The 18,225-nt window shown below is 40.2% G+C and overlaps 1 protein-coding gene across 4 annotated transcripts in view; it reads right to left on the bottom strand.

Annotated features, from left to right (window-relative positions):
• SPAG9 (sperm associated antigen 9) overlaps positions 1-18,225 on the bottom strand; it is a 137,521-nt gene that overhangs the window by 45,485 nt on the left and 73,811 nt on the right. For all 4 annotated transcript variants that reach the window (XM_039227648.1, XM_039227647.1, XM_039227646.1 and 1 more), the window contains 2 exons: positions 3,045-3,252; positions 2,443-2,542 (listed from right to left, as the gene is read on the bottom strand). In XM_039227648.1, the coding sequence (XP_039083579.1) occupies positions 2,443-2,542; positions 3,045-3,252 (308 nt within the window). The remainder of the gene's footprint in view (positions 1-2,442; positions 2,543-3,044; positions 3,253-18,225) is intronic.

Here is an 18,225-nt window from a genome sequence, read left to right on the forward strand (position 1 = left end):
GAGTGTAGCTAATTCATTAACACAAGTGATGCCCTGGGGCATTAGGACTTAATTTGCTCACAGAATCCCAGCTGAGAAACAGAAGGAGCAAGGAAGGGAGCCATAAGGATGTGATTTGGATACCTGGGGAAAAATAGCAAAAGGGAACTAAGATGTGGCCGCCGCCACCATGTCCTCAGCCGTGCTGAAGCACAAGTTCTCCACGGACATAACCTGGGAAGGCGGCTCTAAGGAGGTCAGTTGGGTGTTCAACCCGCTGGGGGAGTTGAGTTCGACACTGACCTGCCCAACGAGAAGGCTGCCATCAGCTCTGAGCACAGCACGGACACTCGCTAGAGACCCTGGGAAAACAGGAAAGGCTGTTTCCTACTTCAGCCCCAAGTAGCAAAGCCCTGGGTCCCTGGTCTGAAGACGGGCCAACGGGGGCATGACGCTGATCCTCTCCCGCCTTCCAGACAGACCGAGGGCCTGGCACTCCTGCTCAGCAAGGGGAGTCCCTACAGAGAGCCTTACTCTCTGCTGCTTGCCCAGTAAAGTTGAGCCACTTTTGGGGTGGGGTAGGGGGAGGATAATGAAGAAGCGATAATGAATTCCCCTGCCTACTGGAATGGGAATGAGGGGTGGGCAGGGGCAAGGGACTACCATTGCCCTTCAAATTTTGTATTATTACCATTTGACCTTAATACCGCATACATGCATTAGTCTAATAAAAACATTATTTTTAAATTTTAAAGAGGTTCAGAATGACAAAAGCACACAACTGCTAATAAGCAGCAGCATCTCCTAGGCTTAGGAGAGCACAGATAAAAAGCAAATTTCACTTTTTACACTCTGCATCGTTTACACTTTTAAATAAACAATAAAGAAAGAGTATTTCCACAGGACACAGCCTTTGAAATCATAGTCCTAGACTGAATGCTAGCTCCACTTGCCACCTCGGTAATCTTGGACAAGTTACTATATACAATTCTGAGCTACCCTGACTGTTAAATTGGGATGAAAACATTTACTTGATAAGGTTGTAAACAAAATTATATTAAATGGGGAGCACCTGGGTAGCCCAGTTGATTAACTGTCTGACTCTTGATTTCGGCTCAGGTCATGATCTCACGGCTCATTGAGTTGGAGCTCCACAACAGGCACTGTGCTGACAGTGCAGATTCTTGCCCTCTCCCTCTCTCTGCCCCTCCACCACTTGCTCTCTCTCAAAATAAATAAACTAAAAAAATTTATATTATATTAAATGAGGATGATGACAATAATACCGCCTAACATTTATTAAACCAGGCCCTGTGCCAATGATTTAACATACAAGGCTTCATTTCCTTCTCACAATCATCTTACGTATTTTCAGATTTTTTTAAAAAAATTTTAATGTTTATTTACTTTTGAGAGAAAGAGACAGAAGTGGGAGGTGGGGGGTGGGGCAGAGAGAGGGAGACACAGAATCTGAATCAGGCTCCAGGCTCTGAGCTGTCAGCACAGAGTCCAACATGGGGTTCGAACTCACGGACTGCTAGATCATGACCTGAGCTGAAGTCAGACGCTAACTGAGCCACCCAGGCACCCCCAGAATTCTCTTTTATGGATGAGAAAATATACCTCAGATTCTAATCCAAGGCAATATTTGAACCCACATAGTCTTACTCTAGGTTCATGCTTTGAACCACAACTGCAGTGATCAGTCAATAGCATGTAATTTTATAGTCATTATTATTAAAGGATAAATGTTATGGAAGAAATTAAAAGAAGAAAGTAGCTCCTGTGTGACATTCCTGAACATCCATATGTTTTAGATGACCTTGATTAAGATTTAGATGACACATACTAATTCTCTTGCCATCACTAAATAGCCTCCCCACGTAAAATGAGACTAATTTTTTCCAATAATGGTATCATTACAGCTTGGGTGAGGGAGGTGTTTTTGTTTCTGAGTAGGCTCCACGCCCAGCGTGGGGCTTGAACTCCTGACCCTGAGGTCAACAGTCATATGCTCCACCAACTGAGCCAGCCAGGAACCCTGAGATCATTTCTGAAGGGAGTATATGATCTTCCTGATCCGGAGGAAGGGACAACGTTTGCTCAAATTGTTACTTCCCCAACTCCTGTTTCTATGTTTCCTCAAATTCCAGAAAGTATTGATTACCCCTTGCCCGTCTTTCCCCCCCATCCTTTCATATATTCCTAACGCCTGATGCTGCAAAGGCAACATTTCATAAAATACTTAAACCATGTACAATGTCCAGTTTGAAAGTAGAAACTGGAATATAATACCAACATTGCTCCAGCAAAACATTTGAACTTATTTTTTTTCTGCGCAGCCACCAGAGAACAACAGTATGCTTCTGGGAGAGGAGGGAAAAAGGAAGAATTAAAAAAGAAAAGAAAAGAAAAAATAAATAAAAGGAAGGATAAGATGTCTTAATTTGACATTTACGGTACCTTGAGCCTTTATATCCACTGAGATCTTTGTCCATATCCAACTCAGGAGTGGATTCAATGATTGCTTGAACTTCTGACTTCTCTTCATTTTCAGCAGAGCCTTAGGAAAAGGACAAGATGGCAAAGATAATGCATATATCACCTACTGCCCCTAATATGAAAATCCTGTTGCGTTAATGGTTGTAGATACACCACTTCACTGTAAAAAAGTATTAAGGAGTGGGTTCTAGGAAACATGGGGTTAGACAATATGTCATATATTCAATTAACAGTCAATATCAGAAACTGATTTGTTTCGGGTTTCCTGGGACACAGTCCATTGTAACCCAGGCCAGAACTCCTGGTTTTTGTTTTTTACTAACTAAGGAGTGAAACAGAGAGAAATTAAAGATAAAGATTAATGGTCTAAGGCAGGAAAGAGAAAAACACTGTTCTTTCGCCTTTCAGGCTCCCCAAATCCAGCTCTCCAAAACTTTATTTGATCATAACCTCTTTTCAGCTTATTTACAACAGAGGACAATTTTATAAATCTAAAGCTGTAACACTCCTAAGCTGTATCTTTTCATACCCACATGATCTTTGCCAGAAAGTACAGAACTTACCTGTTGATACATTTCTAGTTTCTTGAGCTACCTGTACTTCAATATGCTTGCTTATCTCTGACTTATTTGGTGTATCTGCAACCTTCTCAAGTCCTTCATGATCTTCCTTTAAGGGAGTATCAGTAGGAATTATTGCCACATCTGACGCAGCTGTTGATGCTGGAGTGGTAGCTTTAGATCCTCCTTGGCTAACATCAGAAAGTTCATCCTACAAATAAAAAGAATTATGGTAACATCTTTAAATGATTCATTTACTTTAAACCATTTTTTCTTAAATGGGTTATGAAAAAGACTTGCAAAGAGAAAATTCTATTTAAAAATCAGTAATAGGGGTGGCCTGGGGGGCTCAGTCGGTTGAGCCTCTGACTTCGGCTCAGGTCATGATCTCACGGTTCATGGATTCGAGCCCCGCGTCGGGCTCTGTGCTGACAGCTAGCTCAGAGCCTGGAGCCTGCTTCAGATTCTGGGTCTCTGTCTCTGTCTCTGTCTCTCTCTCTCTGCCCCTCCCACCTCAAGCTCTGTCTCTCTCTGTCTCAAAAATAAATAAACATTTTTTAAAAAGTTAAAAAAATAAAAATCAGTAACAGTCACTGAGGGGTGCCCGGGTGGCTCAGGTGGTTAAGTGTCTGACTTTGATTTGGGTCATGATTTCACAGTTTGTGAATCCGAACCTTGCATCGGGCTCTGTGGTGACAGCTCAGAGCCTGGAGCCTGCTTTGGATTCTGCGTCTCCCTCTTTTTCTGCCCCTCCCATGCTCACCCTGTCTCTCAAAAATCAATAAACATTAAAAAAAAAAAAAAAAAAAGACTTAGCAAAGTGCTCACACATACTAAGTGTTTAAAGTGCTAGCAATTATTACAATTTAACACAATACATTGTCGACAACTCTGAGAATTCTGAAACATATGGCCTAACGCAAAAAAAGTATAAACAAACATTAAGTTATGGTATGGAGGGTAATGATTTTTAGTGACTTTATTTCTCCCTTTAAAATGTTATCCTTTTTAACTTTTAAAGAACATTGTTTGGGGCGCCTGGGTGGCTCAGTCGGTTGAGCTTCTGACCGGCTGAGCTCATGATCTCACGGTTTGTGGGTTTGAGCCCCGCGTCCGGTTCTGTGCTGACAGCTAGCTCAGAACCTGGAGCCTCTCTCTCTGACCCTCCCCTGCTCATGCTGTCTCTCTCTCTCAGAAGTAAATTTTAAAAAATTTAAAAAAAGAACATTGTTAAAAACTAACAATGTAACAATCAAAATTAATACATACTCTAAGCTTCATATTACACCATCTGAGAGAGATTTAGGGTGGTTTTGGTGCTGAGAAGTCAGAGAGTGTACAAATTCAAATGTAAAACTCAATCCAAGTATAAGAAAGCATTTTCAGCATATAGTCACCTATTCGTGCTACGGTGGACAGCAAATTGCAATGAAAGCAACCACACTTGGGAACTGTATCACCAAAACTCAGCTTTACAACATTAAAACATTTTCTTTTTTCTTTTAGTTTATTTTTGAGACAGAAAGAGACAGAACATGAGTGGGGGAGGGTCAGAGAGAGAGGGAGACACAGAATCTGAAACAGGCTCCAGGCTCCGAGCTGTCAGCACAGAGCCCGACATAGGGCTCGAACCAACAAACCGCAAGATCATAATCTGAGCCGAAGTCGAACGCTTAACCGACTGAGCCACCCAGGAGCCCCTAAAACATTTTCATCTTCATTATCATCGCCTAATGAATTTTGATGTAGCACAAACTTCACTAGAAAGGGTGGCTGAATATCTATAAAACCAATTACCAGATGAGAACATAGGTTTATGTAAATTATATTTGCTGTGGCAAATCAAGAGCTCTTTATCTATAAGATGTGGTATATATATATATGTATATGTATGTGTGTGTGTGTATATATATATATATATAAAATGGAATTTTATTCCACCATAAAAAAAAAGAATGAAATCTTGCCATTTGGAACAACAAGGATGGAGCGAGAGAATATTATGCTAAGTGAAATAAGCCAGTCAGAGGAAGACAAATACTATATGATTTCACTCATATGTGGAATTTAAGAAACAACAGTGTGTGTCCACCGGGGGTAGGGAGACAAACTGAAAACCAGACACTTAACTATACTGAACAAAAACATGGTTACCAGAGGGGAGGAGGGTGGCGGGATGGGTGAAATCGATGAAGGGGATTCAAGAGTATGCTCATTTTGATGATCACCAAGAAGTATAGGGAACTGCTGAAGCCCCATATTATACACCCAGAAACTACCATAACAATGTCAGTCTCAAATAGAACACTGTTATGTTAACTGAAATTAAAATTTTTTTTAAAAAAGTTCTTTATCCCTTCAACAGTGTCCTGCCCCCAACTCTTCATCCCCATCCCAGGCTCTCAGGTTTGTTGTTGTTTCCCCCCATCCCGGCCCGTTTTTTGTTTGTTTGTTTGTAAATGATGAGAGACATGGAACATCACAGAATGTGAATGCCATTCCAGCATAGGTTACCCATTTAAGTCTGAGTATCTTGGCTTTGCTGGTGGGCTTGAGCTCTAACACATGGTTAAAACCCAAGTGTTTGCAATGACTTTCATCCCAGAATATGCTCCCTATTCTCAGTTTGACTTTATATTGTACTTGGACCTGAACAGTTGGTCAGCTACTGATGATTTTATTGCTCATCATTGTTTTAAGAAACACATATATCCCTGACAGATAATGATCCATTCACCAAAAACAAATGTCCCCTGAGCTTTTGAATGTATCAAAAGAAAAGTAATCTATCCATGTTAGCATGCAATTCTTACTTAAAATGAATTTTCAGTGACATGGGAAAATGGCTACATGTTAAATTGGAAAAATATACATATATTTACTTTTAAAGAAAGAGTGTACAGGGGCGCCTGGGTGGCTTAGTCGGTTAAGCATCCGACTTTGGCTTAGGTCATGATCTCGCGGTTCATGGGTTCGAGCCCCGTGTCGGGCTCTGTGCTGACTGCCAGCCCAAAGCCTGGAGCCTATTTCAGAGTTTGTATCTCCCTCTCTCTCTGACCCTCCCCTGCTCATGCTGTCTCTCTCTCTCCCCTAGAAATAAATAAAAATATTTAAAAAAAAATAACTTTAAAGAAAGAGTGTACATATGATATAATTTGCAACAGCACAAAACTTCCAATAACTTAAATGCTTCAAAACAGATAGCAAATTACACCATATCCACATAAGAGACTAATATACAGCAGTTAAAAACTGTGTTGTAGAAGGGTACTTCCTGAAATGGAAAATATTCAAAATACTTTGCAAATGAGACTGGGGATTAAAAGAATTCAGTGCAGGGGCGTGGGAGTAGGGGGGGGGGGCTCAGTCCATTAAGTGTTCTACTCTTGATTATGGCTCGGGTCATGACCTCACAGTTATACGACTGAGTCTGTCAGCAAGGAGCCTGCTTGAGATCCTCTCTCTCCCTCTCTGTCCCTCTCCCACTCACCTGCTCTCTCCCTTTCTCTCTCTCTCTCAAAAAACAAAACAGAACAAAAGAACAATTCAGTACAGTATGAGCAACTTAAAAAATATGGCTAGAAAAAGCTGTTACGATGATGATTTTTGATAGTCCACTGGGTAACCAACTATCCACTGGGTAGTTGGATGAGTGATTTTTGCTTTTCCTTTGCCCTTGTTAGCACTTATTTATATATAGAAGTGTGTGTGTGTGCACACGCGTGCATATGAACAGACGTAGGAAAAAATTACAAAAATCAGAATATAAATCTACATATGAATTATGGTCTCAAAAAAAAACTTCTAGCTATATAAAGTGGCTACAGAATACAGGTAAAAAGTTTTTTTCCTGCATTTAATATTTCTGTTTCCAAATTTTTTAATGATAGGCATGTGTTACTATTATAAAAAGGAAAAAAGTAAATTAAATATAAAATAAATTTGAGGGGCGCCTAGGTGGCTCAGTCATTTGAGCATCTGACTTTGGCTCAGGTCATGATCTCGCAGTTCGTAGGTTCAAGCCCCACATCCCTCTCTGTGCTGACAGCTCAGAGCCTGGAGCCTGCTTCAGATTCTGTGTCTCCCTTGCTCATGCTGCCTCTCTCTCTCTCTCTCTCTCTCTCTCTCTCTCTCTCAGAAATAAAAACATTAAAACATATTTTAAAAAATAATAAATAAATTCAAATTAGTATAACTAGATGAAGTTATCTTTGACTTTGAAAGAGGGTTTTGAGAAAACCATTTATACTATTAATCAGTCAGGAGCTATCCATTCATTATTGCCTTGAAAGATAACAACACTAAATGACCATATGCTGATAAAATTAGCTGTATTTGTGGAGAGCCTGGGTGGCTCAGTCTGTTAAGTGTCCAACTCTTGTTTTCGGCTCTGGACACGATCCCACAGTTCGTGAGGAAGCCCTGGGTCAGGTTCTGCACTGACAGCTCCGAGCAGGCTTGGGATTCTTGTGTCCTTCTCTCTCTGTCCCTCCCCCAAACAAATAAATAAACTAAAAAAAAAAAAAAAAATTAGCTGCATTTGTACAGCCAACTATTTTCTTCTGTGCATCTCAAGTACCAGGCTGATTTCCAGTGGGAAGGAAGGAAGACAAACCAAAGAAAGAGCTCAATTCTCTAATACTCCTCTACTCTTAAAACTAAAGGACAAAATTGATGACTATTTCCCTAAGCTGTTGACTGATGCCTAATATAAAAGTATTTGATTAAAAAAATTACTTATAATTAAAGAGTTCACAGCATAAACAGTTTGGCAAAAGACCTCCTGCCCCAAATCATCTGTGAGTCTGGGAATGGAAATAAAGTAACTGAGAGAGCCAAACCTAAACCTAGAAGAGGGCTGTGCAATGTTCAGGCTACAAAGATGTGGTAAATTAGGATCTGCTTAGAAGAAAATGTTTTTTTTAAATGTTTATTTATTTTGTGTGTGTGGGAGGGAACAAGAGCGGTGTGTATGGGGCAGACCTGGGGGGGAGAGGGAGAGGGAGGGAGGGAGAGAGATAGAGAGGGAGGGAGGGAGGGAGAGAAAGAAAATGAATGAATCCCGCGCTGTTGGCGCAGAGCCCAACATGGGGCTTGATCTCATGAACTGTGAGATCATGAGCTGAGCTGAAATCAAGAGTCAGACATGTAACCAACTGAGCCACCTAGATGCTCCAAGAAGAAAATGTTTTATATTTGTCGTGGGCTATCCAAATAACATGAGATTTTTTTTTTTATCTGTAACTCACTTCCCTTTTATACTTTTACCATATAAAAATATTTTACACTCATTAAAATAGCTCAGTGTGTGGGCTGTACTTCTGGATCTCAGGGATAACAGCATGAGAGCTGGGGGGGTTGTGGAAGGGAAGCTGTGAATTTTAGGGGACAGTTTTCCAAAGTGGCATTTCTTGTTGGTCTCACAGGCAGTGGTGACACAAAGCCCCTGAGATTAGTAGGAAAGCACTAACAGGAAAAGTCTCTGCCACAGCGTTTGCTTGGAGGCACAATATTCTTACACTGCACCAGAAATTATGAAATTCTGTCACGAACAATGCCTCCAACTAAGATAGAATGAAGAAAGACAAGCCTAAATATTAACCTGTTAAAAGATAAAATACATCACTTTTGGTCAAAAGCAGGCTCATAAGATACCTGTGCAAAATGAGAGAAAATTCTTATTAGAACCTAATGGAAACTGGAAGCATTCATATAAATTACTCAATATAAAGTTACAGGAGAGTTGTTTGTTAATATCTGACATTCAGCCTGTGACTTCTGGAGACCTCCGAATCCTATTTTATACCAGTCATTTGCCAAGCTGTACTGTTTTAGCTGGTGGTTTTTTTGTTGTTTTTTTTTTAAGTGTTTATTCAAATTCCAGTGAGTTAATACACAGTGTGATCTTAGTTTCAGGTGTAGAATATAGTGATTCAACACTTCCACACATTACCCGGTGCTCATCACAACAAGGTTTCCCCTTAACCCCCATCACCTATTCAACCCACCGGCCTGGCCTCCCTTCTGGCAACCATCACGTTTGTTCCTTTTCCCCCCTTTGCTTGTTTGTTTTGTTTTCTAGATTCCACATATGAGTGAAATCATGTGGTATTTGTCTTTCTCTGACTGACTTATTTCGTTTAGAATTATACTTTCTAGCTCCATCCATGTCTTTGCAAATGGCAAGATTTCATTCTTTTTTATGGCTGAGTCCTATTCCATTGTGTATACATACACCACATCTTTATCCATTCATCAGGCGATGGACACTTCGGCTGCTTCTACAGTTTGGCAATTGTAGATAATGCTGCTATAAACATTAGAGTGCATGGATCACTTTGAATTAGTATTTTTGTACTCTTTGGGTAAATACCTAGTAGTGCAAATTGCTAGATCATAGGGTAGTTCTGTTTTTAATGTTTGAGGAACCTCCATACTGTTCTTCAGAGCGGCTGCACCAGTTTGCATTCCCACCAACAGTGCAAGGAGGCTCCCCTCTCTCTGTACCCTTGCCAACCCCTGTTGTTTAGCTAAGTCTTGATTACAATTGCCTCTTTATGTGAAGACCACTGCCTATCAATTCCAATTATCTGGTGTCATTTAAGATATCCTCTTCAAACATATGGCACTGGATGCCTGACAAAGCTGTCACATCTCTTTCTGATAAATGTACTGATTTTGTAACCCATTCCCCCCCCCCCCCCGCCCCTTCAGTCTTTAAGGGACTTTCGCATCGCAGGCTCCGCATGTCACGGGAAAATGTCCACAAAAAGCAGGAAACTGATTTGGGATTCCAGGGCTAGAATTATATGGGAATGGTGCTCCGATGCATAGTAAATTGTGTTTTAATAGAACAGGTGTCCTGCGAACATGTTAAATGAACAGGCAACAAGCATGAAAAGATGCTCAACATTACTAGTCATCAGAGAAATACAAACCAAAACTACAATATGACCTCACACTCATTAGGAATGACTACTATCAAAACAAACAAACAGAACAGAACAAGTGTTGGTGAGATGTGGACAAATTAGAACCTTGTACACCGTTTGTGGGATTATAAAGTGGCACAATTGGCCTGGAAAACAGTATGGTATTTCCTCCGCAAATTAAAAACAGAACTACCACATGATCAATCCAGCAATACCCCTTCCAGGTATATATCCAAAAGAACTGAAAGCAGAATCTTGAAGAGATATCTGCTCACCCATGTTCACAGCAGCACTATTCAAAATAGCCAAGAGGTAGAAGACCCAAATGTCCATCAAGAGATGAATGGACCGATCAAATGTCATCTATATAAACTATGGAGTATTATTATTCAGCCTTAAAACGAAAGGAAATCCTGTCACATACTACAAGAGAGATGAATCTTGAGGACATTATGCTAAGTGAAATAAGCCAGTCACGAAAGACAAATACCACATGATTCCACTTATATGAGTGCCTAGAGTAGTCAAACTCATAGAAAAGAAGGTAGGATGGTGGTTACTGGAGCTGGGAGGAGTGGGAAAGAGGGACTTGTTGTTTAATGGGTATAGAGTTTCATACCTGCAAGAGGAAAAAGCTTTGGAGATCTGCTCTGCAACAGTGTGACTATTCTTAACATTACTGAACTGTGCAGTTTAAAAAATGAGTAAGATGGTAAATTGTATACTGTATGTACTTTACTACACACAAAAGAAAATAGGTGTCATTACTTTTAGCCTCACTTGAGATACCATATGGCAAAAGCTATCTGGTCTCTGTGCTCTTTTCTGACTGGTTTTAGCTATCAGGCTACAAGTCTACAAGCCTTTACAAAATATTTTCAGTTGTTCCATTCATCAAATGCCTCCCTCGTATACAGAATACATGTCGTGTGTTAGTTACCACTGCCCCATAACTATTTATGCTGAGACACTATAACATAAGGCGAGAACTATAGAAGATAAATGATTTGACAAAGGACAACTTGGAAATGTCCAATGTAGGGTTTTCCTGAGTAGCTTGTCTGACTTAATCCAAAAAAAGCTAACTAAAAGTGCAAGCAACTCTGTTATAAGCAACTCCTTTTTCCCCCCTTAATGTTTATTTACTTTGAGAGACAGAAGGAGAGAGCAAGTGCTAGTGTGCATGTGCAAGCAGGGGGAGGGGCAGAGACAGAGGAGAGAGAGAATCCCAAGCAGGCTCTCTGCATGGAACATGATGCAGGGATCAATCCCACAAATGTCAGGATCATGACCTGAGCCGAAATCAACAGTCAGAAGCCCAACTGGCTGAGCCACCCAGGCGTACCGTAAGTCTGTCTTCTTGAGTCAAAGATTTTAAGTCTAATGAAAAAGACAAAATTACAAAAGGTAACTCACCCCGTGGATCCCCACTATAACACTTATCCCCATATGTTTTAATTTTTATGTTTACATTTCCTTCTCCACAAATGTCCAAAGCAGTGGTTCTTAAGCTCTTTTGATTTATAACCCGATGGATGGCATACAAGAATCACAAAATTCTGTGTGTGCATTTATTTTCTGGAAAGTTTCATAACTTTGATTCTTAAAGGAGTCTGTGACCCAAAGAAACACTGAGGACCCTACCCCTAGACACAATTAGATGAAATAAATCTAGATGTTAATTATACCGTGGGTTTAAGAAAATTCTAATTACTAAAGGAGAGGTATGAATGTCCTAACCCTGAAGATATTTCTGAACAAAGGGGACACTGTCTCAAGGTAACGGAGAGATGAAGGGCTTCCATGGACCTGGGTGGGTAGGAAACCTGACCTCGTGAGTAGCAGAAAGTCTTACGTGTTTTTCTATCCCCAGTGCCCCGTGTATCGTATCAAGGCTGACATGGAGAAGGCTCACAACAGATGTTTACTCAGTAAAGCTGAACGGTGCGCCTTGACTGAAGCTGAAGGAATCTGCTCAGCCAGGGAGGCGGCCCGCGGGAAAATGACACACTGGCGGTCTCCAGGGTACATACAAGTTACGCACATGCAGTCCGAGGAAGGCAGCTGCAAAGCTGTACAAGGGGATCTATGTGTTTCTTACCCAGGAAATGGACAGATGGAAATAGGCTGAATTTCCATAGGACTTACTTATATTTTCTCTCCTTTATTTTAAAATGCTGACTTTAGAGGAGGAATAATTTCTAGAGTACAATAAAGCTCTGGCAACACCGTAGAGGAAATACAATTTTCTCCTGTATTTCAGTGAGAAATATCAGTAGTCTTTCAAACTGAGCACTAGATGCCTTGAGAATAGCAGAGAGTAAATAACCAATGATCATTTTTGTTTCCTTTCTGTAAAGTGATTTGAAACCCCATTCTCACATCCTGTTCTACAGCCTTCAGAGGTTCAGGACAACTCCTGGGAAGAAGGAAAGATACAAGAGATAACAAGATCATGTATTCACTAGGTGTTGGCACATTTCTAAGTATTCGGCTTGTTCTACTGCTCAGGATAATAAGATCTCTCTAACCAACTGTTTTTTCGCTTCTTTGTTTTGTTTTAGTGGGTTTTTTTTTAATGTTTATTTCTTTCTGAGAGAGAGAGAGAGTGAGAGAGAGCGAGCGAGCAGGGGAGGGACAAAGAGAATGGGGGACACAGGATCTGCAGCCAGTTCTGTGCTGAGAACCTGATATGGGGCTCGAACTCATGAGCCACGAGAACATGATCTGAGCCAGAGTTGGATGCTGAACTGAATGAGACACTCAGGTGCCCCATAATTTACTGTTAAAACAAGGGTTTGGGGACTTTGATTTGACTTAAAAACACCTCCTTTAAGCCTCTAGTTTAAAGATAATCATGGCTCAGAAATCAGCACTTAGATCATGCCTTACCTAATACTTTAGCAATAAGTGGTTCACCATTTAATCCTTTTTTCTTTTCACACAAGTCTGAAACCCTCCTAAAATTTATTCTAATAATCTTGCATATTTAACATGCAAAATATTCCAGTACACTTGGAAATGCTTACCGCACCTTCCTCTCACCCCACTGCCATATCTGATACTGTTAAGATTATCACTAACAATCGAAGGGTGACCAAGATTTAAATCCTTTTTCACAAAAACAACTATTTATTCATTTTCTTTGTTTCTATCTTGACACTTGCCCTCTATGAGACAAGTGTTTCTCTCAAACACAAAGCAACCAGAAGCTTTAAACATTCTTGGTCTGGAAATCCATCAAAGTGTTTTTCAAAGCCTAAAATACGGCTGCTAGCTCTCTGTTGATTCTCTCAAAAAGCCATAGATTATCAAGGCACGATTCACTTTATAGAAACCAGACTGCCCTTCAATATTTGTTATATGATCCTTGATTCTGCGTTATCATCTTTAACCCTTCTCAACTACTCCATTTATCAAAAGCGGGGAGGTGGGGGGATGGGCAAGGCTTTGGGTGGCTCTCTCTATAAAAATGGAAAGATCGTGAACATTTTATTTATGAAAAACAAACAGCAAATTGCAGGAAAATACTTAAAAGTATACAGCCATTTATCTTACAAAGATATTATGAGTATGCATTATTTATGTGCATATGTAAAGGAAAAAGGTCTGAAGGACAGATATACCAACTATTTACAATGATTACAGAAAAGTAGTGAAATTTTAGCTTGGAGAAACTTTATTTTTAGTCTATATTCTTCAATATTATTAAAATTGGGAAACTGAGATTAACATTAAAAAATTATTAATCCTGTTTTATAAAGTATTTGGACACAGAAAGCACCTTAATAGCATTTCTAGTATCTGGTATAGTGGGCACTCAATAAATACTTTTTTAATTTTAATATTTGTCTATTTTTGAGAGAGAGAGAGAGAGAGAGCGCGCGCGCAAGTGCACAGGGGAGGAGCAGAGAGAGAGGGAGACACAGAGTCCGAAGCAGATGCCAGGCTCCAAGCTTCAGCACACAGCCCGACACGGAACTTTAACTCACAAACTATGAGATCATGACATTGAGCCGAAATCAAACACTTAACCAACTGAGCCACCCAGGAGCCCCAATAAATACTTCTTAATGGAAAAAGCAAAGTTATCTGTCTTCGACATGAAATTATTAAAGCTATTTTTCCTATTCTAAAAGCTTGTTTAAACAGTAAGTATCAATAAGAATATAATAAATACTTAATGTGCCAATTACTTCCAAAGAAGCCACCGTTGATAAAAGCTTTAAAAACCATCATTTTCAAATAGTATTATTTATATTTTTACCAATTTTCATTCTAAACATACATTAGCACCTGGATCAACACACTACCTGGTAAATATGCCAAAAAGAAAAAAAAAAATCTCACTTCAAACACCCACTAAGAAGGAACTAATTCCATTCTCCCTTCTCCAAGCAAAATTTTAAAGGAGAAGAACGTATATACCTTACAATTTTGTCAGTTATACCTCCGTAAAGACAAAGGAGTGAATTAAGATACAAATGAACAAGTAAATAGGGAGAAAGTACTAAACGTTAAAAGGGGTAAATTTTCAATCTTTTTTTTCTCTTCGAACCCCAACAATCAGCTGTGGCTGGTTCCTCAACTTATCATACGAGGACATATGTGAGGAAAAAAGTTTATATGTAAAAATGAAGTTACAGAAGAAATTCCTTATCCTTTTCACAAGCAAAATCATGAAATATTATAACATATAATCCATTTTTCTTAAAATTGTATTTTATTTTGGCCTATTCTAAACACTAATACAAAAATCCAAAAGAAGGTAATACATAATATAAACAAATGGAAAAACATAACATAAGCCATCAAAGAAATGCTAGAAGCAATCACATTTCAATCAACAGGCACATTCAGTATGTAGCTCTTGGTTCCTAAGTTCAAGAACCAGGGCTCCCTGGAGCAGCAGCAGACTGCAGCACCGGGACACAGAAACAAAAAGAGCCAGGGGCATCTGATGGTGCCAGATAGGAAGTACTCAAAAAATGTATGGAGCATGTCAAAAGGATACAGAGGTCAACCTGAAAAAGCTCCCAATTCCAACGCTGTAACAACTTGAGCAACAAAATAAATTACAGAATTGGATAACCTACAGAATAAAATAAATATCCATGAGTTCAAATAAGGAAGGAAAGAAGGAGGAAGGGGCTCACCCCCACAGAAGAATTAAAGTTAATGTAGAATGGATGAAGAAAATAGAAAATAAGTATTGGAACACTACAGTAGTAACTGTAAGATCCAGTGATGGATACTAAAATTAAGTACTGAAAGTTTGAAGAGAAACAGGATATTTGCACAGGCTCAAAGTAGATCCCCCAAGACACTTACTAACTATAGACGGAAAAATAGTAACTACAGTGGAGAAATCCAACACACACCATCTAAACCAGGCAACCTAAGTTAATGATCACCACTAAGGCATACTGCTTCTGCAGTGTTCTTGTCAAAAGTGTATAATCTCAATCTAATCATGAGAAATCATCAGAGAAGCCCAAACTGTGGGACATTTTACAATATAATTAACCAATACTCTTCATGCCTCAAGGTCAAGACTGAGGAACTGTCACATGTTGAGAAAGACTGAAGACACTTAGTGCAAGGTGGGATCCTTCACTGGATCCTCGACAAGAAGACAGTAGTGGCAAAACTGGCGAAATCCCAAATATAAGCCTACGGTTTAGCTAATAATACTGTACCCGTGTCAACTGTCTGTTTTAATAATTATATATACTATGGTTAGTTAATACTTGATGATGGGTACACAGGAATTCTGTATTGTTTTAGCAATTTTTTTGAAAGTCTAAAATATTTCAAAATGAAGAGTTAGAAAAATGGAGACCTTTAACTGTTCAGAAATTTTTAACTACACAGATTTTATAATAGGAATCTTTAATCACAAAAGATACAGTAATAAGGCTCAACTACTAAAGAAATTCAAGTTTGGAAAAACTAAAGAAACGGGAACTAAACTGTCAACCACAAATGGAGGAGGATGGAAAATTCTTCCAACAAGAATGCTGGCTCTGTTACCATTTCCTGTTCTGCACGCTAAGCACATCCCATAAAGAATGCAGTGCGCTGACCACTGGCTGGCTTTACATACCAAACCCTGCTGGCAAGAGCTTCGCCTAGCCGTTCAAAAGTAGTTCAGGTCATACGGTTCTAAAAGAACTCTTAAACTTTTGACAAGTAGGTACCCATCCTATTGCTATTTATTTGAAATTGTTTTTCTCAGTTCTAAACGTCACATTCCACTAACCAACCTGGGATACTCTTCAAAGAAAAAGATACTTTCGGGGGGAGGGAAGTATATGCTAGAATATAGCAAGAAAATGTTATGTATAGGATTCTTTAAATACCTCATTCTCTCTCTTTCCATAGTTGGGCATAACAAACGGAGCCTGAACTTGAAATGTGTACCACAGTAGAGAACTTGTACAACACATCGCCAGTGAGAGGACAAAGGGCTCTCGGCAGGCAGTTTGGCAATATCTATCAAAATCTTGAATGTATGCTTTGATCCAGCAATCCCACTTACGGGAGTCATAAATACAAGCATAAAATTACGTATAAGGTTATTCACTACAGCACTGTTTATAAAAGCAAAAGACTAGGAAAAACTGAGGTGTCCCATCAAACAAAGTAGATTTTAATTATAGCTGGGATATGTAATCCCTTCCTCTCTGCCCTTCCTCCAGGATTCTGATAAATCAATGATCTTCCTTCACTTCTGTTTTCCATTTCTCTTTGGCCCTGCAACTCAAAACGGCTCAAACCTGCACCTACAAGCTGACAAATTCGATTCTCATCCTATGTGACTTCTCCATACCAGCTGACCCTGCTGACGACTGTTTCCGTTCTGAAGCTCTCTCATCCTTTGACTTCCGGGGCCGCAATCTTTTACGGTCTCTTTTCCCTGCCATTTCCGGCCAGTGCCCTTCTCTCCACATACATCTTCTGAGTCTCTAGTCCAGGTTGGCTCCCCCAACAGCCACTCTATGCGGGTGCTGCCTTCCTCACCAGCTCAGGCTCTCACACCCTAGGCCTAAGGTGCCTTTGTCACCCTGTTTAAGATCTGACACCCCGAAGCCAGGCTGCCCCTTTGCATGGATGTCCTTCAAGCTACTGGGGCCCTAACTCTCTCCACCAGGCTATCCCCACATGACATATATACCCCTAACCTTGCTGGTGTTACATACCTGCCTCCCCCACTTCACCCGATGGGGGTTTCTTTTTGTTCTGCCCTAACTACCAGCTTTAAGACTCAATTGTGCAGAAAGGAAACAGGAAGGGCAGATAATGCAATACTACAAAATACAAACAATTACAGCTTTACAGTCTTGATATCTAGTAGGGCAAGTTCTTGTTTTTATTGTTCTTCTTCCGGACTGTCTTGGGTTATTCTTGGTCTTTTGTTCTCCAAGCTTTCTTTCTTTGCAGCTTCTTGGTGAATGTAATTCTGCTGGATGAACAACCCTACCTTAACATTTTTTGCCCATTCCCAGACTTAGCACTTTAAAGATACTTTATTTACTTACTTACTTACTTAAGTGTATTTATTTTGAGAGAGAGAGAGAGAGAGAGAGAGAGAGCGTGTGCACACGAGCAGAGGGGAGGGGCAGAGAGAGAGGAGACAGAGAGAATGCCAAGCAGGTCTGCACTGTCAGCACAGAGCCTGACCTGGGCCTCCAACTCATGAACTGTGAGATCAAGACTTGAGCTGAAACCGAGTCTGATGCTTAACCAACTGAGCCACCCAGGTGCCCCTGTATAATACATATTTAGCAGAACAGCTTGGGTGATTTAATACAAGTTGCTTTTTACCGATTTCACTTGAAGCATCTCCAGTAAGAAATATCCGTTAATGATGCAATATAAACTCCTCTGCTTTCTGCCCTGAACTGATCTCTAAACGTGATCCAAGGGTCATTAACAGGGTGTCAGGTGAAGCCTCTGCATGGCATTTTGATTGGCCTTCATAAAAGGTTATGTCTACTAGGGGTAACCTGAGCAAGACAAAGATATATATATATGTGGGAAAATTGTAAAAGAAAGCAACTGGATGCAGCAGTGTGGAGTTCAGGAAAGGCATCAAGGTCGGAGGCTGAAATCTGTGAACCTCGATATGTGGAGGGCATTTACAGACAGGGAACCTGGGCTACCCAGATTATGTAGAGAGGAGGGCTGAGCTGTAAGCTCAGGAGCCACACGGAGAGGGGCGTCCTGGAGTAAAGGGAGGAAAGCATTTC

The sequence above is a fragment of the Hyaena hyaena genome, unplaced genomic scaffold, assembly GCF_003009895.1.
Source record: "Hyaena hyaena isolate Hyena2069 unplaced genomic scaffold, ASM300989v1 scaffold_29, whole genome shotgun sequence".
Lineage (NCBI taxonomy): Eukaryota > Metazoa > Chordata > Mammalia > Carnivora > Hyaenidae > Hyaena > Hyaena hyaena.